This window comes from Hylobates moloch, unplaced genomic scaffold (genome assembly GCF_009828535.3).
Source record: "Hylobates moloch isolate HMO894 unplaced genomic scaffold, HMol_V3 SCAFFOLD_1, whole genome shotgun sequence".
In the NCBI taxonomy this organism is placed as follows: Eukaryota; Metazoa; Chordata; class Mammalia; order Primates; family Hylobatidae; genus Hylobates; species Hylobates moloch.
In genome coordinates this window covers 186,154,769-186,178,216 of record NW_026652276.1, presented here as the reverse complement: position 1 = coordinate 186,178,216, position 23,448 = coordinate 186,154,769, and the positions used below count along the sequence as shown (strand labels likewise).

The 23,448-nt window shown below is 45.4% G+C and overlaps 1 protein-coding gene across 15 annotated transcripts in view; it reads left to right on the top strand.

Moving 5' to 3' along the window:
* Positions 1–23,448, top strand: part of SRPK2 (SRSF protein kinase 2) — a 297,326-nt gene that overhangs the window by 6,262 nt on the left and 267,616 nt on the right. For 4 of the 15 annotated variants that reach the window (XR_009209073.1, XR_009209080.1, XM_032761316.2 and 1 more), the window contains exons 1-2: positions 4,228–4,369; positions 4,898–4,952. The exons of 4 other annotated variants lie outside the window; for them this stretch is intronic. Coding sequence is in view for 8 of the 11 variants with exons in the window: in XM_032761316.2 (XP_032617207.1) it covers positions 4,243–4,369; positions 4,898–4,952 (182 nt within the window). In the remaining 3 variants the exon portion in view is untranslated. Of the gene's footprint in view, positions 1–4,220; positions 4,370–4,677; positions 4,809–4,897; positions 4,953–23,448 lie in introns of those variants that run through there. 7 more of the 15 variants (XM_032761322.2, XM_032761314.2, XM_032761324.2 and 4 more) reach the window with 5 other exon arrangements.

Below are 23,448 nucleotides of genomic sequence, written 5' to 3'. Positions count from 1 at the left end.
TGAAACCTAGTCTCTACTAAAAATACAAAAAAATTAGCTGGGAGTGGTGGCGGGTGCCTGTAATCCCAGCTACTCGGGAGGCTGAGGCAGGAGAATCACTTGAACCTGGAAGGCAGAGGTTGCGTTAGGCCAAGATCGCACCACTGCACTCTAGCCTGGGCAACAGAGCGAGACTTCCCTTCCCCCTGCCGCCAAAAAAAAAAAAAATACAAAAATTAGCTGGGTGTGGTGGTGCATGCCTGTAGTCCCAGCTACTTGGGAGGCTGAGGCAGGAGAATTGTTTGAACCTGGGAGGCAGAGGTTGCAATGAGCGGAGATCACACCACTGCACTCCAGCCTCGGCGAGGGAGCAAGGCCCTCTCTCAAAAAAAAAAGAAAAAAAGAATATCACTTAAGTCTGGGTATAGTGGTTCACACCTGTAATCCCAGCACTTAGGGAGGCAGAGGCAGGTGGATCACTTGAGGCCAAGAGTTTGAGACCAGCCTGGCCAACATGGTGAAAACCCGTGTCTACTAAAAATACAAATGGTGTGCGTCTGTAGTCCCAGCTATTTGGGAGGCTGAGGTGGGAAAATCACTCGAACCCGGGAGGTGGAGGTTACAGTGAGCTGAGATCACACCACTGCAGCACTCCAGCCTGGGCAACAGAGCAAGATGCCCGTCTCAAAAAAAAAAAAAAAAAAAAAGAAAAGAAAAAAGAATGTGTCACTTAACATAGATGGAATGATAAGATTATAAAATCACTGTTCTACAACCAGTGTGGTAATAGTTTTTTTTTTTTTTTTTTCGAGACGGAGTCTAGCTCTGTCGCCCAGGCTGGAGTGCAGTGGCGAGATCTCGGCACACTGCAAGCTCCGCCTCCCGGGTTCACGCCATTCTCCTGCCTCAGCCTCCAAAGTAGCTGGGACTACAGGCGCCCGCCACCACACCCAGCTAATTTTTTTGTATTTTTAGTAGAGACGGGGTTTCACCGTGTTAGCCAGGATGGTCTCGATCTCCTGACCTCGTGATCTGCCCGTCTCGGCCTCCCAAAGTGCTGGGATTACAGGCTTGAGCCACCGCGCCCGGCCGGTAATAGTTGATTTAGGCAAGAATCATCAATGGATGCCAACCCATTGAAATATTGTCAGGGAAGAGATATTCACACAGTTTCAAAGTATCACCCCACACAAGTAACTTTGTTGTTTTGTTTTGAAGTGAAATTCACATTAGATGAAAGAAACCACTTTAGAGAGAACAATTCAGTGGCTTTTAGTATATTAGCAATGTTGTGCCACCACCACCTCTATCTAGCACCAAAACATTTTCATCACACCAAAATAAAACTTGGTACCCATTAAGCAGTTGCTCCCTCCTTCTCCCACCCCCCAACTCCCGGCAACCACCAATCTGCTTTCTGTAGATTTGCCTATTCTGGATATCTCATATAAATGGAATCATACAATATGTGACATTTTGTGTCTGGCTGCTTTTAGCATAATGTTTTTGATGTTCATCCACATTGTAGCATGTGTCAGTACTAAATTCTTTTTATGGCCAAAAAAAATTCCAGTGTATGTATATAACACAATTTGTTTATCCATTCATTTATGGATGACCATTTAAGTTTTTTCCACCTTTTGGCTATGATAGCGCTGCTATGAACACTCATGTACAAAGATTTGTTTGAGTATCTGTTTTCAGTCCTTGTGCAAATATACCTAGGAGTGGAATTGCTGTTAATTCTATAATTAGCTTTCTGAGAAGCCAACAGACTATTTCCATAATAACTGCACCATTTTACATTCCCACCAGAAATGTAGGAGGGTTTCAATGTTTCCAACGTATGAGGGTTCCAAAATCCCCACCAACACTTTTTTTCCATTAACATTTTTTTTTGAGGTGGGGTCTCACTCTATTGCCCAGGCTAGGGTGCAGTGGTGCGATCATAGTTCACTGCAGCTGCCAACTCCTGGACTCAGATGATCCTCCAGCCTTAGCCTCCCAAAATGCTGAGATTACACTTGTGAGACATCACGGCTGGCCTTATTTTCCATTACAAAAATTTTTAGCCGGACGCAGTGGCTCATGCCTGTAATCCCAGCACTTTGGTAAGCCGAGGAAGGTGGATCACCTGAGGTCGGGAGTTCGATACCATCCTGACCAACGTGGAGAAACCCCATCTCTACTAAAAATACAAAATTAGCCAGGCGTGGTAGCGCATGCCTGTAATCCCAGCTACTCGGAGGGTTGGTGCAGGAGAATCGCTTGAACCTGGGAGGCAGAGGTTGCGGTGAGCTAAGATCGTGCCATTGCACTGCAGCCTGGGCAACAAGAGCGAAACTCCATCTCAAAAAATAAATAAATAAATAAATAAATAAATAAATAAATAAATAAATAATAAATAAATAAATTTTATAGTCATCCTAGTAGGTGTGAAGTAGTAGCTCATTATAGTATTGCTTTGTATTTTCCTAACAACTGATGATGTTAATTCTCTTGTCACATGCTAGTTTGGTCATTTGTATGTCTTTGGAGAAATGTCCATTCAAATCCTTTGCTCATTTTTCATACAGCCTTCTTAAATACAGAGGGAAAAGGTACTTGTATCTTGGAGAAATAATTAATTGTAATATCACCAGTAATGGAACAAACTGACATCATATTTTGATGCACTAAGATGAATACAACATCATGTATAGTGTACCCAACAACATTGTTTAACTTGAATCTAATCATAGGGAAACAGACAAATCCAAAACAAGGAACATTCTGCAAAATGGTGGAACCGGATTCTTCAAAAAAGTCAATGTTATAAACAACAAAACAAAACAAAACAAAACAAAACAAAACAGGGCTGGGTGCCGAGGCTCAGGTCTGTAATCCTAGCACTTTGGGAGGCTGAGGTGGGTGGATGACCCGAGGTCTGGAGTTTGAGACCAGCCTGGCCAATAGGGTGAAACTCTGTCTCTCCTAAAAAAAAAATAAAATAAAATACAAAAATTAACTAGATGTGGTGGTGTATGCCTGTAATCCCAGCTACTCAGGAGACTGAGGCAGGAGAATCGCTTGGACCCGGGAGGCTGAGGTTGCAGTGAGCTGAGATTGCGCCACTGCACTCCAGGCTGGGCGATAGAGTGAGACTCCATTTCAAAATAAATAAATAAATAAATAAATAAATAAATAAATAAATAAATAAATAGAAAGAAAACCAAAACACAAAACCAAGAATGATTCTACACTAAAGGTGTTTAAAAAGACATGACAATTAAATGCAACGGATGATCCTTAACGGTAGACTAATTGGGAAAAAAAGAAAATCAGCTACAAGGGATATTACTGGGATATTTTGCAAAATTGAATATATATGGCCTGTATGTTACAGATGATTACATTGTATTAGTATGAAAGTTTCTTGGAGTGATCATGGAATTCTGATTATGTGGGAAATTATTCTTAGTAGATATGTACTGAAATATTTAGGGACAAAGGGTAACAGTGTCTATAAAAACTCAAATGATTCAGCAAAATAAACCATACACATGGACACATAGATAGCAAATGTGGCAGAATGTTAAAAATTCGTGAATATGGGTTAATTTGGCTGTTAATTGTATTTTCCTTGTAACTTTTCTATAGGGTTTTATATTTTTGAATATAAAAAGTTAAGGGCTCTTCAAAACCCAGGCAGCGTTTCCCGTTCTGTCTGATTTATCATCCTTAGAGTAGGCCACCTTGTCAGTTAAAGATACAGCTGTGTGACCAATGAGGGCGTTAATAGTCAGAATGCGTATCTTTCAAAAACTAATGTAATTATTTACATAAATAAGAGAACATTGCAGTTATCTTTTTGTGCCACTATCAACTTGATTCACATCTTTTGTAGGCAGCCTGATAAGGTGGAGTTTGTCGACGGCCAGGCCTGAATTTCGATCCTGGCTGGTTAAACTGTTTAACCTCGTTGGGACTCAGTTTCCTCATTGTAGGATGCAGAAAATAACTACTTGGTGTGATTGTTGTTTTGAATTGTTATACACCTGGTGTTTACGGAACCAGGTTTCAATTCATGTGCAAAACCTTTGTCCTACTTTGAATGCTATCTGTATCTTTTCCTTCATTAAACTTATGCAATCCTGGAGGGCACGTAGAGGTGGGAGAGAAAATGACTTCTCCAAGGTCACACTGCTAAATCGCGGACCCAGGTTTCCTAGCTTTTAGTCGTGTGCCCTTTCCACGCCCGCCGGAGAGGAGGAAGCGGCGCTCATGGGGATGCAAGGATGTAGAGGAGCAAAGGGAGAGAAGAGGCCGCGGGAAGAGAGGTGGTGCGAGACCCGCGGAGGCGCCGGCCAAGGAAGGGCGCATGGAGCAGCGGGCGGCGCGACCGGCCGGGGTGCGGAGGGGAGAGGCCGCGGCGGGGAGGGAGGGTCCCGCGGGTCCGGTGCCCGGGAGAGGCGGGCGGCCTGGGCCAGCCGCAGGAGCGCAGGAGGCGGAGGCCCGAGCCGCGGGATAGGGTGGGGAAGGCCGAGGGCCAGCGCGGCCATGGGCGGCGGCCACTTCTGCACAGGTGGGTGGGGCGGGGGCGCTGGGCACGCGGCGCGGGGTCCCGACCCCCGGGGGGGGGGGGGGGGGGGGGGGGGGGGGGGGGGCCGGACGGGGGCGGGTCTTGCTGGGTCCCTGCTGGAGCGGCGGCGGCGGCGCAGGCGCGGTTCTCGCCTCCTCCCGGCCGGCGGAGCGAGTGGAGGCTGCAGCCCAGCTCGTCTCGGCGCCCGCGTCGCCGCCGCGAAGCCCCCCGCCCCGCTTCCGCCGCGTCGGAATGAGCTCCCGGAAAGGTGAGTGGCCCGCGGCGCGCTCTCTCCCCACCACGCGGCCGGCCCGGGCGGGAGGCCCGACCGTTAATGTGTGTCTTCTCTTCCCCTAGTGCTGGCCATTCAGGCCCGAAAGCGGAGGCCGAAAAGAGAGAAACATTCGAAAAAGTGAGTCCACGCTGCGCCTGTCCCCGTTCCCCACCCCCGCCCCGTCGGGGGCGCCCGCGGCCGCGCAGGGGAAAGTTGTCCGGGTCCCCGGGCCGGCGGGCGGGCTGGTTCCCCGAGACGCTGGCGCTCAGCTCCTGCGCCCGGCGGGCGGCCCGGGGGGAGGGGCGGCGGCGGGGGGAGGGGCGCGCGGGCCGCGGCCGGTTCCCGAGCATCACGGAGCCTCGACCCCGCGCCCTCCCGCCCCGGGTCGCCACGGGCCGGCGGGCGGGAGGCCGGCGGGAAGGCGCCGGGCAGGGCGTGCGCACCCGTCCCTTGCCCGCGAGCTGGCCCGGGGGTCGCGGCCCTTTCCGGGAGGGGCCCCGGTGTCCGCCGCCGGGCCCCGGCCCTCCCGGTGCGGGAGTGCAGCGGCTACGCTGCTCCCACCTGAGCCGCGGGCCGAGGAGGCGGAGGGGCCGAGTGTGCGCGAGGGCGTGTGTCTCGCCTCCTTTCCTCCCCGGCCCCCGCCTGTCGGCCTTTCTGCTGAAAACCGAAGCTGGTTGTCAAGTGGTTTGCCTCGGGCGTGTTCCTGGCGCGAGTTCAGCCCCGAGACCTGTGCGTTTTCGGCTCTCGGGTTTGGATTCGAAACTTTCCGCTCGGGTCGAGCGTGACTTGGGTGCGCTGCGGGCGCCGGGGTCGCGGGCTGCGCAGGACGGTGGGCGTGAGCACGGGAGCCGGGCGGAGTGGAAAACGCGCCGGTGGCGGCCGCCTCCAGCCTGGCCGCTCACCCGAGCCGGGGGGGCCGCTGCCCAAGAACCCTTTCCTGGAGAGCTGCTTCGAGACCGCACAGCGCCGCCGCGTCTTCTCCTTTTCCACTCCTCTCTCCTAATTTTTTTGATTTACAAGCGTTCGACATCGTTATCTCTTCCTGTAGATTAATTGCTTCGCTTTTTTGAGCAAGAATACTCTGTGTGGCATCTTTGGTACTATGGGGAACGAGAGTCCAGCATCATCTTTAATAAAATCCAGAAACATTTTTGGTTGTTTGTTTCTTTTGAGGGGTACCTCGCGGCACGCTCAGAATTTTTTTCCCTTCTCGTTGGCCTTGGTACTTCAGTTTCACAAAATGTGGATAGTGACTTAAAAATACCTTAAAAAAAAAAAAAAGAAAAAACCGTTAGAGTAAGGGGAAAGCACTTCCTAAAGACTTGAACTAATTGGTGGGTAAAAATTGGATATTGAATTCATAAGATGTTAAAATGGACTGGATTTTTGGTAGTTTTGGATGCTTTTAAAAAAATTAATGCTAGCTTTCAAGTGAATTACAACCTTAAATTTGAGATTTCCTTTGGTGAGCCATGGAAGTTTACCCAGTGGTAAGGAGAACTGTAATGTTTAGGATTCTGAATAAGTACTGGGTTTTAATCACAGCTCTTAATTCAAAGCATTGATTTAATTCCACGTAGTCTGTTATATTGAGAAACATAAAAAGTGGAAAAAGTATGACCCCAGTGTCGGAGATGGCTATGTCTGCGTGTATATACAAATAGACACGTGTATGTGCATGTTACCTATACGTACATGTAGAAAAAGTTCTAATTAAGTCAGTATGTGTCTTGTATTTGCATATGTAAGGTACATATATTTTTATGTCTTATAATTTGCAAAATATATTGCAAATCGACCCCGCGCCCTCCCGCCCTGGGTCGCCACGGGCCGGCGGACGGGAGGCCGGCAGGAAGGCGCTGGGCAGGGCGTGCGCACCCGTCCCTTTAGTGGGTCGGTGGGCCGCATATTTTTTGGTGGGCCGCAGTTTGGGTTTATGTGGTATGTTTATGAAGACTTAGTGAATAGCCACAGTACTTAGCTTTTACTCTCACAGATTAATCTGCCAGTTTCTCCCACTGTGTATTGTGTATATGTGATAGAATTTGAGGGGGAAAATAACACACCAGCTAATGATGAAAGGAACTGGCTCTAGTCTTTAAGGTAACGGGACCAGCCCAATTATATAACTGATTGAGGCATTGCCGTTTTTCACTTAGCTCTTTGAATTAAGTCATAATTTTATTTAATAATTTTTTTGCGACAGAGTTTCGCTCTTGTCGCTCGCGCTGGAGTGCAATGGCCCGATCTTGGCTCACTGCAACCTCTGCCTCCCAGGTTCGAGGGATTCTCCTGCTTTAGCCTCCCGAGTAGCTGGGATTACAGGCACCCGCCACCAAGCCTTGCTAATTTTTTTTTTTGTATTTTTTAGTAGAGACGGGGTGTCACCATGTTGGCCAGGCTGGTCTACAACTTCTGACTTAAGGTGATTCACCCACCTCGGCTTCCCACAGAGCTGGGATTACAGGCGTGAGGCACCGCGCCCGCCCTGAATCAAGACGTTATTTAAAAGAAATGTTTGATGTTATTTATTTATTCATGTATTCAATGGGTATTTACATGTCTTTCTTTGGAGATGGTGATAGAGGTTTTTTTTTTTTTTTTTTTTGAGACGGAGTCTCGCTCTGTCGCCCAGGCTGGAGTGCAGTGACGCAATCTCGGCTCATTGCAAGCTCCGCCTCCCGGGTTCACGCCATTCTCCCGCCTCAGCCTCTCCGAGTAGCTGGGACTACAGGCGCCCGCCACCATGCCCGGCTAATTTTTTGTATTTTTAGTAGAGACAGGGTTTCATCGTGGTCTCGATCTCCTGACCTCATGATCCGCCCGCCTCGGCCTCCCAAAGTGCTGGGATTACAAGCGTGAGCCACCGCGCCCGGCGAGGTTTTTGTTTTTGTTTTTTGAGATGGAGTCTCGCTCTGTTGCCCAGGCTGGAGGGCATTGGCACGATCTTGGCTCACTGCAAGCTCCGCCTCCCGAATTCACGCCATTCTCCTGCCTCAGCCTCCTGAGTAGCTGGGACTACAGGCGCCTGCCACCACGCCCGGCTAGTATTTTGTATTTTTAGTAGAGATGGGGTTTCACCGTGTTAGCCAGAATGGTCTCTATCTCCTGACCTCGTGATCCACCCGCCTCTGCCTACCAAAGTGCTGGGATTACAGGCGTGAGCCACCAAGCCCGGCCGGTGATAGAGTTTTGAACAAGACAAAGCTCCTTGCAAAGCTAACCTTGGGAGGTTTGGGGAAAACCACAAAGAGGGTGACAGAAGATAATTTCACATAGGGCTAAGGGATAGGAAGAAAATTAAGATGGGGCATCTTAAGTAATAATGATGACATTTGAACACTGTGCCAGTCACTCTGTTGATTGCTTTACATATACCTTGTGACAACCCTAAGAGGTAGGCACCGTTATTACGGACATTTTACAGATGAAACAGGGACACAGCAAGAGTAACATGCCCAGCTGTTCAATCAAGGCATCCCGGGACCAGAGTCTACACTCCACTCTCTGAGAAATGACATTTGAGCAGGATCGAGAATGAGGAGGAGATCCAGTGTGGCAGAGGCCCTGGGGAGGAATGGGCTGGAAGTATTCGAGAAACCCAAAAGTAAGGGTGGCCTGAGTGGCCCGGCGAGGTTGATGGGAGGCAGGAGTCAGAGCATGTCTGCCCTGGTAGGCCATTGGAGGCTTACATGTGGAAGGGACAGGTTCTGATTCCTGTTTAAAAAGAGGGCTGCTGTCCGGGCGCGGTGGCTCACGCCTGTAATCCCAGCACTTTGGGAGGCCGAGGCGGGCGGATCATGAGGTCAGGAGATCAAGACCATCCTGGCTAATACCCCGTCTCTACTAAAAATACAAAAACAAAATTAGCCCGGCGTGGTGGTGGGCGCCTGTAGTCTCAGCTACTCGGGAGGCTGAGGTGAGAGAATTGCGTGAACCTGGAAGGCGGAGCTTGCAGTGAGCCGAGATTGTGCCACTGCACTCCAGCTTGGGCGACAGAGCGAGGCTCCATTTCAAAAAAAAAAAAAAAAAAAAAAGTCCGGGCGCGGTGGCTCGCGCCTGTAATCCCAGCACTTTGGGAGGCCGAGGCGGCGGATCACGAGGTCAGGAGATTGAGACCATCCTGGCTAACACGGTGAAACCCCGTCTCTACTAAAAATATAAAAAATTAGCCGGGCGTGCGGGCGCCTGTAGTCCCAGCTACTCGGGAGGCTGAGGCAGGAGAATGGCGTGAACCGGGAGGCGGAGCTTGCAGTGAGCCGAGATCGTGCCACTGCATTCCAGCCTGGGCGACAGAGTGAGACTCCGTCTCAAAAAAAAAAAAAAAAAGAGGCTGCTATGTGGAGAATAGATTGTAGGGAAGGGGGCAATAGTGGAAACAGATGTGGTCTGCAGTAGTGCAGGAGAAACCAGGTGACGTTGAGTGTGCAAGGAGTGGCACCTGAGAAGTGCCAGGAGACTCCAGGAGACTAGTATTTTCAGGGTACCCCGCATTTTACAGACAGCTCTGACAGGTTAAGCTCACAGTAGCTTCGTTTGGATCTGAATTCAGGTCTCTTGAAGCACTGTTTTTGCTTTTTGATTAATTTTCCAGAGGAGGAAAAGGAGTAATAGGTATAATCTTAAACTATTAATATGATGACTGGCAAACTTGAATTATGTGACTGTGGGTCTGGCTTGGTGTAATATGATTTGCGTTTGTCATTATCTGCTTTTGTATATACAAGCTGGCTTTTAATTAATTTTAGTTCAGTTCAAATCTGTGAGCTTTTATGAATTGAGCCAGTTCCTAGAGGCTACTTTTATGGTACACTGGAAATTGTAGTTGTCAGGAATAAGATTATTTAGTGGATCAAAATTTAAATCCTGTTAGATTGTCCTGTGAGTTTAGTTTGCTAATTATTAATTGTGCTGCTTTGTGAGTAACAGGCAGCACGGAAGGACTGTAGTGCTGTTTAGTCACAAATCTTAGGAATTAGCTACATCACGTAGCTTGGGATAAATTTTTGCCTTAGGGTATGTTTATATGGAGGTACAATTTTTAAAAGATCTCTTTCTTTTTTTTTTTTTTTTTTTTGAGACGGAGTCTCGCTCTGTCACCCAGGCTGGAGTGCAGTGGCACAATCTCGGCTCACTGCAAGCTCCGCCTCCCGGGTTCACGCCATTCTCCTGCCTCAGCCTCTCCGAGTAGCTGGGAGTACAGGCGCCCGCCACCGCGCCCGGCTAATTTTTTGTATTTTTTTAGTAGAGACGGGGTTTCACCGTGGTCTCGATCTCCTGACCTCGTGATCCGCCCGCCTCGGCCTCCCAAAGTGCTGGGATTACAAGCGTGAGCCACCGCGCCCGGCCCTAAAAGATCTCTTTCATTTATTTTTTTCATAACTCTTTTGCTGGGATATAGTTCACATACCATAAAATTTACCTTTTAAAGTAGGCCGTTCACAGATTTTTAGTCTATTCATTAAATTGTGCAGCTGTTATCTAATTCTATAACATTTTTACTTCCCCAGAAAGAAACTCCGTATTTATTTCCCAGTTATTCTCCATTCCCCTTCCCCCTACATTGGCAACAACTAATTTACATTCTGAGTTTCTATGAATCTGCTTGTTCTGAACATTTCATGTAAATGGAATATACAGTATGTGGCTTTGTCTGGTTTCCTTAGAACAATGTTTTCAAGGTTCATCCATGTTATGGCACGTATTAGTACTTAGTTCCTTTATATTGCTGAATAGTAGTGTCAATATGCCACATTTTATCTATTTATCCATTGTTCCCTAAAATTTTTCTATTTCTGGCCAGGCATGGTGGCTCACGCCTGTAATCCCAGCACTTTGGGAGACCGAGGTGGGCGGATCACAAGGTCAATAGTTCGAGACCAGCCTGGCCAGTATGGGGAAACCCCGTCTCTACTAAAAATACAAAAATTAGCCTGGCATGGTAGTGCGCTCCTGCAGTTCCAGCTACTCGGTAGGCTGAGTCAGAAGAATTGCTTGAACCTGGGAGACGGAGGTTGTGGTGAGCCGAGATCATGCCGCCGCACTCCAGCCTGGGTGACAGAGTGAGACTCCATCTCAATTAAAAAAAAAAATTCTGTTTTTTGTAATTGTAAAATTTTTATTAAAACATTTAATTTTGAGGCCGGGTACGGTGGCTCATGCCTGTAATCCCAGCACTCTGGGAGGCCGAGGTGGACAGATCACGAGGTCAGGAGATCGAGACCATCCTGGCTACGGTGAAACCCCATCTCTACTAAAAAAAAAAATAAAAAAAAAAAATACAAAAAATTAGCCGGGCGTGGTGGCGGGCGCCTATAGTCCCAGCTAGTCGGGAGGCTGAGGCAGGAGAATGGCGTGAACCCGGGAGGCGGAGCTTGCAGTGAGCTGAGATGGTGCCACTGCACTCCAGCCTGGGCGATAGAGGGAGACTCTGTCTCAAAAAAAAAAAAAAAAAAAATTTAATTTTGAAATAATTTCAGACTCACAAGACCTTGCAAAAGTGATACAGAGTTCTTTGTGTACTCTTTAATTTCCCTGATGTTGATATCTTAACCATAGAACATTGTTGAAACCAATAAATTGACATTGACACAATGTTATTAATTCAAGAAAGATTTTACTTGGATTTTATCAGTTTTACATGCACTCTTTGTATGAGTAGTTTTAACAAATTGTGTCACTTGTGTAGATTAGAATAATCACCACAGTCAGGATGCCAAACTATTTCATTACCACAAAGAACAGTCACACTCTCTGTCTTCAAATCTAAGCTTGGCAAACACTGATCTGTTGTCTATCACTTAATGTCGCCAGTTCGAGAATGTTATATAAATGAAATTATACAGTGTGTCACCTTTTGTAATTCGCCTTTTTTTCACGCAGCGTAATGCCCTTGAGATTCATCCGTGTTATTGTCTGTGTGAGCAGTGCATTCCTTTTTTTTTTTTTGAGATGGAATTTTGCTCTTGTTGCCCAGGCTGGAGTGCAGTGGCACGATCTTGGCTTACTGTAACCTCGGCTTCCCGGGTTTAAGCGATTCTCCTGCTTTAGCTTCCTGCGTAGCTGGGATTACAGGCATGTACCACCATGCCAGGCTAATTTTGTATTTTTAGTAGAGACGGGGTTTCTCCACGTTGGTCAGGCTGGTCTCGAACTCCTGACCTCAGGTGATCCACCCGCCTTGGCGTCCCAAAGTGCTGGGATTATAGGCATGAGCCACCGTGCCCAGCTGTGCTTTCTTTTTTATTGGTAACGTATTCCATTGTCTGGATTAACAGTTTATTCACAGGCTAAAGGATATCTGGGTATACTTTGCTTCTAGTTTTTTTTGAGGTGGAGTCTTGCTCTGTCGCCCAGGCTGGAGTGCAGTGGTGCAATCATGGCTCGCTGCAACTGCCGCCTCCCAGGTTCAAGCGATTCTCCTGGCTCAGCCTCCCAAGTAGCTGGGACTACAGGCATGTGCCACCATGCCTGGCTAATTTTTGTATTTTTAGTAGAGATGGGGTTTCACCATGTTGGTCAGGCTGGTTACGAATTCCTGGCCTCAAATGATCTGCCTGCCTCAGCCTCCCAAAGTGCTGGGATTACAGGCGTGAGCCACCGCGCCCAGCTTGGTGAGACAATTTTGGAATGTAATGACACAAGTTTATATCCTTATTCGGTAAGCCTCAACCCTTTCCTGTAGTATAAATTCAAGCTCATAAGCCCATGACTTTGGAGTACTTCTCATGGATTACCTAATTTTCATGTCTTATTTTTTTACACATTTGTTTATTCAATAAACGTTTTTGCTTACTACCTCTACAGTAGAATACAGTAAATGGACACGAAGCAGATACCTAGTGCTGCAGATAGCTAGTACCAGGGTATGTGTTGGATGCTAGAAGAGTAAGATAATTAAAGTAGAAGAGATTGCTTTGTGAAAAGACCATTGCAGGACAGTGTGATGAGAACTATAAGATTTAGGTACAGTAGTGCTTGGATTTCTTTCTTTCTTTTTTTTTTTTCTTGAGATGGAGTCTTGCTCTGTTGCCTAGGCTGGACTGCAGTGGCCCGGTCTTGGCTCACTGCAACCTCTGCCTCCTGGGTTCAAGCGATTCTCCTGCCTCAGCCTCCTGAGTGTCTGGGATTACAAGTGCCTGCCACCACTCCTGGCTAATTTTTTGTATTTTTAGTAGAGACAGGGTTTCACCATACTGGCCAGGCTGGTCTCGAACTCCTGACCTCATGATCCACCTGCCTTGGCCTCACAAAGTGCTGGGATTACAGGCTTGAGCCACCGTGCCTGGCCAGATTTCATTTTAACATTGTCATTTTAATGAAATAGCTTTTTTTTTTGTTTTTTTTTTCTTGAGACAGTCTTGCTCTGCCACCCAGGCAGGAATGCAGTGGCATGATCTTGGCTCAGTGTAACCTCTGCCTCCTGGGTTCAGGCGCTGCGCATGCCTCAGCCTCCCAAGTAGCTGGGATTACAGGCATGCGCCACCATGCCCAGCTTATTTTCTTCGTATTTTTAGTAGAGCCTGGTCAGGAACTCCTGGCCTAAGCCTCAAGTGATCTGCCTGCCTCAGCCTTCCAAAATGCTGGGATTACAGTCATGAGCTACTGCACCTGGCCCAGCTTTCTTTTTTTTTTAAAGTAATAAAAGTAATATGGTCATGGTAAAAAATTCAGTACAGAATTCGGTATAATGCAGAAGATTTAAGAAGTAAGTGTCAGCTGTGGCTCCACTAATTATTTTTAATTTAAAAATTTTTTAGCGGCCAGGCATGGTAGCTTACGCCTGTAATCCCAGCACTTTGGGAGGCCGAGGCAGGCAGATCACAAGGTCAGGAGATCGAGACCATCCTCACCAACATGGCGAAACCTCCTCTCTTCTAAAAATACAAAAATTAGCCAGCCGTGGTGGCATGTGCCTGTAATCCCAGCTACGCAGGAGGGTGAGGCAGGAGAATTGCTTGAACCCAGGAGGCGGAGCTTGCAGTGAGCCGAGATCGCGCCGCTGCACTCCAGCTTGGGCGACAGTGAGACTCCATCTCAAAAAAAAAAAAAATTTTTGCATGTTAATTTAGGGTATCTAATTGTTTTGGTGTGTTATTCTTTTACTTGTGCATGGTTTTGTTCATTTTTTAAAAATCGAGTCCTAGCATACGTGTATATGCATGTATGTAAAGTGCATTGATCTTTTAAAGATCAGTGAGGATCACTTGAGGTCAGGAGTTTGAGACCAGCCTGGCCAACATGATGAAACCCCGTCTCTGCTAAAAATACAAAAATTAGCTGGGAGTGGTGGCACATGCCTGTAGTCCTAGCTATTCCAGAGTCCGAGGTGGGAGAATTGCTTGAACACGGGAGGTGGAGGTTGCTTTGAGGTGAGAACGCACCACTGAATGCCAGCCTGGGTGACGCAGCGAGACTCTGTCTTAAGGATAAAACATCAATTTTAATTTTAATTTTCTTTTTTAGAGATAGGATCTTGCTTTGTTGCCTAGGCTGCCTTCACCCTCTTGGGTTTGGGTGATTCCCCACCTCAGCCACCCAAGTATTTGGGCCTGCAGGTGCGTACCACCATGCCTGGCAGTGCACTAATTTGTTTTTTTTGTTTGTTTTTTTTGTTTTTTTTTTTTGAGACGGAGTCTTGCTCTGTTGCTAGGCTGGTGTGCAGTGGTGCGATCTCGGCTCACTGGAACCTCCGCTTCCCCGGTTCAAGCCATTGTGCTGCCTCAGCCTCCTGAGTAGCTGGGAGTACAGGCTCGCCCCACCACTCCCCAGCTAATTTTTGTATTTTTAGTAGAGACGAGGTTTCACCATGTTGGCCGGGCTGGTCTTGATCTCCTGACCTCGTGATCCGCCCGCCTCGGCCTCCCAAAGTGCTGGGATTACAGGCGTGAGCCACCACGCCTGGCCCAGTGCATTCATCTTAATTGTACAATTTGATGATTTTTTTACATTTATTTATACCCCTGTAACCACCACGTAGATCAGTACATAAAACCCCTTCAGTGCTCCATAAGTTTTCTCATGCCTCTCCCGAGTCTATACCACCTAGAAGCAACAACTTTTATGGTATCTATCATTATTGATTAGTTTTGTCTGTTCTTGAATTTCATACAAATGAAATTGTATAGAATATACAGTCATTCCTCAGTATCCTTGGAGGATTGGTTCTGGGACACCCTCAAATAACAAAATCTGAGGATACTCAAGTCCCTTGTAACCTTCACACATCCTCTTGTATATTTTAAATTATCTCTAGATTACTAATAATATATTATACAATGTAAATACCATGTCAATAGTTGTTACACGGTTTTTTTTAATTTGTAGTTTTAATTTTGTTATGATTTATTTACTTTTGATTGTTTTTGATTCATGATTGGTTGAACCTATGGATGCAGAGTCCACAGTTTCAGAGGGCTAATATATATATATATATATATATATTTTTTTTTTTTTTTTAGAGACTGGGTCTTGCTTTGTTGGCTGGCAGTGGCACAATCATAGCTCACTGCCACCTCAAATTCCTGGCCTCAAATGATCCTCCTGCCTCAGGCTCCTGAGTAGCTGGGACTACAGGTGAGCACCACTATGCCCAGCTGATTTTAAAATTTTTTGTAGAGATGGGATCTCCCTATGTTGCCCAGGCTCAAGGATGTAGTTTTGATTGAACTACTTTACACTCCCACAAGTGTAAAGACACTTAACGGTTGCTTCACATTTTTGCCCACACTTGGCAGTGTCATTTTAATAAATTTTACCTATTATGGGTGTGTATTGATATTTCTTTATGGTTTTCAATTCCTTTTTCCTGAGTAATGATGTTTAACATCTTTTTTTTTTTTTTTTTTTTGAGACGGAGTCTTTCTCCGTCGCCAGGCTGGAGTGCAGTGGCATGATCTCAGCTCACTGCAACCTCCACCTCCTGGGTACAAGCAATTCTCCTGCCTCAGCCTCCAGAGTAGCTGGGACTACAGGTGTGTGCCACCGCGCCCAGCTAATTTTTGTATTTTTAGTAGAGACAGGGTTTCACCATGTTGGCCAGGATGGTCTTGATCTCTTGACCTTGTGATCTGCCCACCTCGGCCTCCCAAAGTGCTGGGATTACAGGCGTGAGCCACCAGGCCCAGCCAACATCTTTTCATGTTTCTTGGTCATTTGAATTTCCTATTTTGTGAAGTGCCTTTTTAAGTCTTTTGCCCCCTACCCTTTAAAAAAAATACTGTGTTGTAAATACAAATTTATAAAAATTTGTAGATTTTCAGATGACTTCTTTTTCAGATGTATGTATAAGTTGTGTATCTTTCTAATCATTATGGATATCATTTTGTAATCTAAAAGTAAACTGGAAATCAGGAGGGCATTCTAAACTGGTTCTGGAAGAACCAGTAATAATTTGCCAAGTAAAATAAGGGGGCAGGGGAAGGACCTTCCATGCAGAAGAAACACTGCAGTTGGTGTCAACATGTGGGCTTTAAAATGGCATGTAGTCTTGGAATGTCAAGCAGGTTAGTAAGGCTGGAGTGCAGGGTGTGGTAAGCAATAAACAGGGCTCTGAGGAAGTCAAACAAAGGACTGGGGAGCTGTTAAGGGGTACACACTCAGGTTTTTAGAAAGATTCCTTTAGCTATTGTGTGGAGAGTTGCTTAGAGGCCAGGGGCTCCATTGGGAGGCTATTTCATGAGGCTTCAGGAGACTGATATGTATTTAGGGGCCAGAATCCACTAGACTTAGTGTCCAGTTTAATGTGAGAGGAGAGTGGGAGGGTTCTAGGATGAATTCCATGTTTCTGTATTAGCTAAATTTATGGGTGTTGTTGCCATTCTTTGCAATAGGGAATGCAGAGTGTGTTTCGGAAAAATTAATGGTGACTTTGGCTAGCCTTTTCTCTTTTTTTCTTTTTTTTTTTTTTTTGATATGAGGTCTTGCTCTCTTGCTCAGGCTGGAGTGCAGTGGCGCTATCTCAGCTCTCACTGCAGCGTCTGCCTCCAAAGTTCAAGCAATTCTCTCACCTCAGCCTCCTGAGTAGCTGGGATTACAGTGCCACTACCATGGCTGGCTAATTTTTGTATTTTTTTTTAGTTGAGATGGGGTTTCACCATCTTGGCCAGGCTGGTCCTGAACTCCTGGCTGCAGGTGATCCACCCTCCTGCGCCCCCCAAAGTGCTGGTATTATAGGCATGAGCCACCGCGCCCAGCCTGGCCAGGCTTTTCGAGGTCTCCATGTGAATTCCTTTAAGAGCTGTTTGGTCAGTGTTTGTAGCTAGAGCACTGGGAAGAGCTCTGTTGAGGATGATATATATTGGGAGTTGTCAGGTATAGCTGATGATAGGGAACTGGCTGAATGAAGGTGCATTAACACGTGAAGAGAAGGCTACAGGTAGGGTTGGTAAAGGAGGAGCCAGAGAGAAAGGGAGACCCAGGAGAAAGTTGTCTCACAGAAATCAGGGGAATACAGCATTTCAAGAAGGGCGTGGTCAGCAATGTTAGTCTGCAGATAAAATTCAAATGAGATGAGCCTTAATCTTGGCCTTTGCTTCTGGCAGTTAGAAAATCGTTAGAGACTATAGCTGGAACTATCTTAGCACAGTGTTTTTATAAAAGCAACCTTGCAGCTGTACAAGTGAATAGGAAGACAGAGCAGGGTCCTTTTTGTTTTGTTTGTTTTTCTTAAGATTAGTTATTGGATAAGCTTTTGTGTGTGTGTGTAAAGGAGAAAAGGTGCTTTTTATTTAAAAAAAAAAAAAAAAGCGGGGGTTGGGGGGTGGGCGCGGTGGCTCACTACTGTAATCCTAGCACTTTGGGAGGCTGAGGCGGGTGGATCTCCTGAGATCAGGAGTTCGAGACCAGCCTGGCCCAATATGGCGAAACCCCATCTCTACTAAAAATACAAAAATTAGCCAGGAGTGGTGGTGCACGCCTGTAATCCCAGCTATTCTGGAGGCTGAGGAAGGAGAATTGCTTAAACCTGAGAGGTGGAGGTTGCAGTGAGCCAGATCGTGTGACTGCACTCAAGCCTGGGCAACAGAGTGAGACTCTATCCCCTTATGCCACCCCAAAAAAAGAAAAAAAAGGATGTCAAGAAGCTAGTAGAAAGTTAGAGGTTGAAAATATGGGCAAGAAAAGGGGTATTTGGAGCAAAAATCCTGAGTTGTCAGGAAGTAGTGGGATTACAGCACAGGTTTTCAATGGATAGGGATGGGATAAGGTGGGGGTAGATGGACTACAACTCTTTGAGATGAAGAATGCCCTAGGGGCGTATATTTGTGTGTGTGTGTGTGTGTGTGTGTGTGTGTGTGTTTTAAGAAATGAATTCTTGGCTGGGCGTGGTGGCTCGCACCTGTAATCCCAGCACTTTGGGAGGCCAAGGTGGGCGGATCACAAGGTCAGGAGATCGAGACCATCCTGGCTAACAGGGTGAAACCCTGTCTCTACTAAACAAAATACAAAAAATTAGCTGGGCGTGGTGGCAGGCGCCTGTAGTCCCAGCTACACGGGAGGCTGAGGCAGGAGAATGGTGTGAACCTGGGAGGCGGAGCCTGCAGTGAGCCAAGATCGCGCCCCTGCACTCCAGCCTGGGTGACAGAGACTCCGTCTCAAAAAAAAAAAAAAAAAAAAGAAATGAATTCTCATTATGTTGCCCAAGCTGGACTCAAACTCCTGGGCTCAAGTGATCCTGCTTTAGCTGAGTAGCTGGGACTACAGGTGTTTGCCCTACTGTGCCCAGCTATAAGTTGCATGTTTTAAAATACCTGTGGTGCGCTTCTCCATACTTTTCTGGAATATTGCATAATAAATGATATGGGTGCCATATTACCTTTGGAAAACCCAAAAAACTTGAATAGGGAAACATCTGGTCCCAAGGATTGTGGACCTGTGGTAAATATTCAGTAAAGGTTGGCCGTTTTGTGGTTGTTAGGTTTTTGTTACTTGCTTATTTACTTCTAAATAGCTTATCTAGTTGTGCCAATTCAGTTGTATTTCCACCTGTACTTGAGTGTGTTGACTTCTCTGTCCTTGCTCTAGTTCCAGGTTACCTTAATTGCTGTGATTTTGCATACATTTTCTTTTCTTTTTAAAATAGAGATGGGTATTGCTTTGCTGCCCAGGTTAGTCTTGAACTCCGGGCTTCAAACTGTCTTCCCACCTTGGCTCCCCAAAGTGTTGGGATTACAGGTGTGAGCCATTGTGCTTGGCCTGACTACATTTCAGTTTTTGGAAATGCAAGGGCTCTCTCATACCCCCATACCCGCTTATTACACTTGATTTTATATTTTTGGGGGCCATTCTTGCATATTTTTTCATTAAGATGATATTTTCAAGTTCCTGTCTCAGTATTGTTTTGCTATTGGGTTGGGATAATATTGAATTTGTAGTTTACTTAGGGAGACCTTGAAGAGTCTTGAATTAGCAACACTTTTTTTAAAAATAAATTTTTTCCAGGTTTTAAAAATATTATATGCCATATCTAGAAATTATAGGAGTATAAAAAGACAAAAAACAAAAATGACTCATATTCTTACCAGGCAGCACGATATGCACAGATAGGACATTGCTAATATTTTGTTATATTTCCTTCTGGTCTTTTTCTCTTCATGTGTTTTTGTTACTTATATTATCATCTCTTATATATGATTTTGTATCCTGCTTTCCTTATTTTACATTTTGTTATAAATATTTTTCATGGGCCGGTCGCAGTGGCTCAAGCCTGTAATCCCAGCACTTTGGGAAGCCGAGGCGGGTGGATCGCGAGGTCAGGAGTTTGAGACCAGCCTAGCCAATATGGTGAAACCCTGTCTCTACTAAAAACACAAAAATAGCCAGGCGTGGTGGCGGGCACCTGTAATCCCATCCCAGCTACTCGGGAGGCTGAGTCAGGAGAACTGCTTGAACCTGGGAGGCGGAGGTTGTATTAAGCCAGAGATCGTGCCATTGCACTGCGACCTGGGCGACCGAGTGAGACTACGACTCAAAAAAAAAAAAATATTTTTCATGTCTTTAAAAACTTCATAACTAATTATTAATGACTAACATTCTAATTTATTTAATTTGCTTAAATATTTTGCTATTGCTAGACAGATGTTTCCAGTTTTCTGGTGTGGTATTACTTCAGTGAATATCTTTGTATGCATTTCAGATTTTCTTAGACCAGGTGGAATCCTGCAAATGGAAATATTAGGTCAAAGACATTGAACCTTTTTAAGGCTCTTTAATTTTGGAAAAGCTCTTTTAAAGAAGAATCAGCAGGAGTAGGATTAATTAACTATGAGACATGAAGAGAAAAGTAATACAAAATGACAAAATTAAAGGTTTTTTTGACTTAGACTGTTAATGAAGAATAAGAAAGTTGGGAGAAACTGGCTGGGCGCGGTGGCTCACTCCTGTAATCCCAGCACTTTGGGAGGCCAAGGTGGGCGGATCACTTGAGGTGAGGAGTTTGAGACCAGCCTGGCCAACATGGTGAAACCCTGTCTCTACTAAAAATACAAAAGTTAGCTGGGCGTGGTGTCATGTGCCATAATCCCAGCTACTTGGGAGGCTGAGACAGGAGAATTAATTGAACACAAGAGGTAGATGTTGCAGGGAGCCAAGATCGTGCCACTGCACTCCAGCATAGGCGACAGAGCGAGACTCCATCTCAAAAAAGAAAGAAAGTTGGGAGAAATTGGAGATGAGGGAGACTTTGTTTTAGGCATAACCAAGTTGAAAGTGACTAGAACCGAAAAGGAAGTATGGTGCAGGGAGCTGATGGGCAGGTGGGAAGCTGGGACTTCAAGGAGACATTTAAAGCAATTACGACAGTAAGGTCAGCTTACTGCAGGAAGGAGGATGGTGGAGCGAAGAGGGCTTGGTCTGAAATTTAGAAAATGTCTTTTGTGAGCCAGACATGGTGGCCCACACCTGCAATCCCAGCACTTTGGGAGGCCGAAGCGAGTGGATCACTTGAGGCCAGGAGTTTGAGACCAGCCTGGCGAACATGACGAAACCCCATGTCTATTAAAAATACAAAAATTAGCTGGACGTGGTGGTGCACGCCTGTAATCCCAGTTCATAGGGAGGCTGAGGCACGAGAATCACTTGAATCTGGGAGGTGGAGGTTGAAGTGAGCCGAGATCATGCTGCTGCACTCCATCCTGGGCGACAGAGTGAGACTTTGTCTCAAAAAAAAAAATAAATAAATAAAAAAATAAAAGAAATTTTTTTTTTTTGTGGCAAAGTAAAGGAAGGAAAGTTAAAGGATAAACCAGTTGGAGAGAAGTCTAAGGAGAATGAGATTTGAGTAAAATTTATTACGTTTATCATTGATGGCCTTCAGATATCATTAGCATTAATATCTTTTTTCTGATCTTGAGAGTTTATAAATAATTTATCATTATTTCATTAGTTGGTATAGGTGGGTAGTATTATCTATGTTGGAACTAAGGATTAGAGAGATTTTTGTCTTGCTCTGTTTGTGTTAGAGGTCCAATAGGACCCACAGATTTTTTTTGAGATGGAGCTTCACTCTTGTCGCCGAGGCTAGAGAGCAATGGCGCTATCTTGGCTCACTGCAACTTCTGCCTCCTGGGTTCAAGTGATTCTCCTGCCTCAGTGGCCCGAGTAGCTGGGATTATAGGCACATGACACCATGCCCAGCTAATTTTTGTATTTTTAGTAGAGACAGGGTTTCACCACGTTGGCCAGGCTGGTCTCGAACTCCTGACCTCAAGTGATCCACCCGCCTTGGCCTCCCAAAGTGCTGGGATTGTAGGCGTGAGCCACCGCGCCCAGTCGTACCCACAGATTTTTAATATTGTCTTGTATTCTGTTTGCAAAGAGGAAAAAAGGTATTACATATATTCAAATAAGGCAATATTAAAAAAAATCATTACCTGGAGTTGCCAGATTCTTAAGCTCATAGCCTTTTTAAATTCTAGGCGCATGACCACCAACCAAAGGTGAAAGTAGAGCAACTTGATGGAATCTTCTGGTGCTATAGTGCAACTTCTGTGAATAGTTAGTGCTCAGAGAGTTTTTTCTTTCCTTTGTTTGGGTTGGGGTGCTTTATTTGGTTGTTGTGTATGTCTCCAAAGGAACCTTTCATAGTTTGTATTATGCTTTATGTAACTCAGTATAAGGCAGCCCTAATTCTAAGTTTCCTCATTCCCCAGTGAGAAGATTAAATTTTATGACAATTTGAGCATGTAAACTTTATGGATATATATGAAATATCAAATGTCTACTTATGATATTTAATTTCTTAAGTTAGTTACAAATATTTTTCAATTCACAAATAAAATTTTACATTAATTTAGAAATACTACTTTTCACTCTTGTTTTATGAAGCTGTTTTATGTAGACATTTCAGATTTGCAACAGCAATGACTATTATCATTGTAAGTGCTTTTTGAATCAGTTAAATGGTTTTCTAGAGAACTTTTTTTTTTTTTTTTTTGTGAGACGAAGTCTCACTCTGTCACCCAGGCTGGAGTGCAGTGGCGTTATCTCGGCTTACTGCAGCCTCTGCCTTCCGGGTTCACACCATTCTCCTGCGTCAGCCTCCTGAGTAGCTGGGACTACAGGCGCCCGCCACCACGCCTGGCTAATTTTTTTGTATTTTTAGTAGAGATAGGGTTTCACCGTGATAGCCAGAATGGTCTCGATCTGCTGACCTCGTAATCCGCCTGCCTTGGCCTCCCAGAGTGCTGGAATTAAAAGTGTGAGCCAGTGCGCCCGGCCCAGGGAACATATTTCTTAATTATGTTTTTAGAACTGTAAATTTACAGAAAAGCTGTGGAGACGGTAGAGAGAGAGAACATCGTATTTCCAGCAGTCTAAACAGCATTATAGCATTTCTTTTTCTTTTTTTTTGAGACAGGGTCTCACTCTGCAGCCTTGACCTCCTGGGCTCTAGTGATCCTCCCACCTCAGGCCTCCAAGTAGCTGGGACTACAGGCATGCACTACCTACCATACCTGACTAGTTTTTTATTTTTTGCAGAGATGGGGTCTCACTGTTGCCCAGGCTGGTCTCAAACTCTTGGTCTCATGTGATCTTCCCACCCTAACCTTCCAGAGTGCCGGGATTACAGACGTGAGCCACCATGCCCATCTGATACAGTATTTCTTGAATTCATATACGATACTGACACTGGATATTTTTTATTTTTGTAAACTACCTCTTTGCAAAACAGTGGGACAGTTTTAAAATTTTATTTTATGCAAATTACATTTGTTACTGTCAGAATTTAATGGCTAACTTGATTTTTTTTTTCCCACCATCTTCCCGAGTAGCTGGGATTACAGGCACATGCCACCACGCCTGGTTGATTTTTGTATTTTTCATAGAGATATTGGCCAGGCTGGTCTTGAACTCCTGGCCTCAAGTGATCCATTCACCTTGGGCTCCCAGAGTGCTGGGATTACAGATGTGAGCCACCATGCCTGGTCGAAACTACTTTTTTGAGGGATACTGTTTGAGAAAATACCTTGACTTACATTTGGGCATATATAATACTTTATGTTGAATTCTTAGCCTCACTAGGTAAATCCTACAAAATGTGTATGTCCATGTTTTGTCACTGATGTTTGAATTACGCTCCACATAGACATCTTTCTAGTTAAATAGCTTTGCTGGTAAGTTTAAAATTAATAATCTG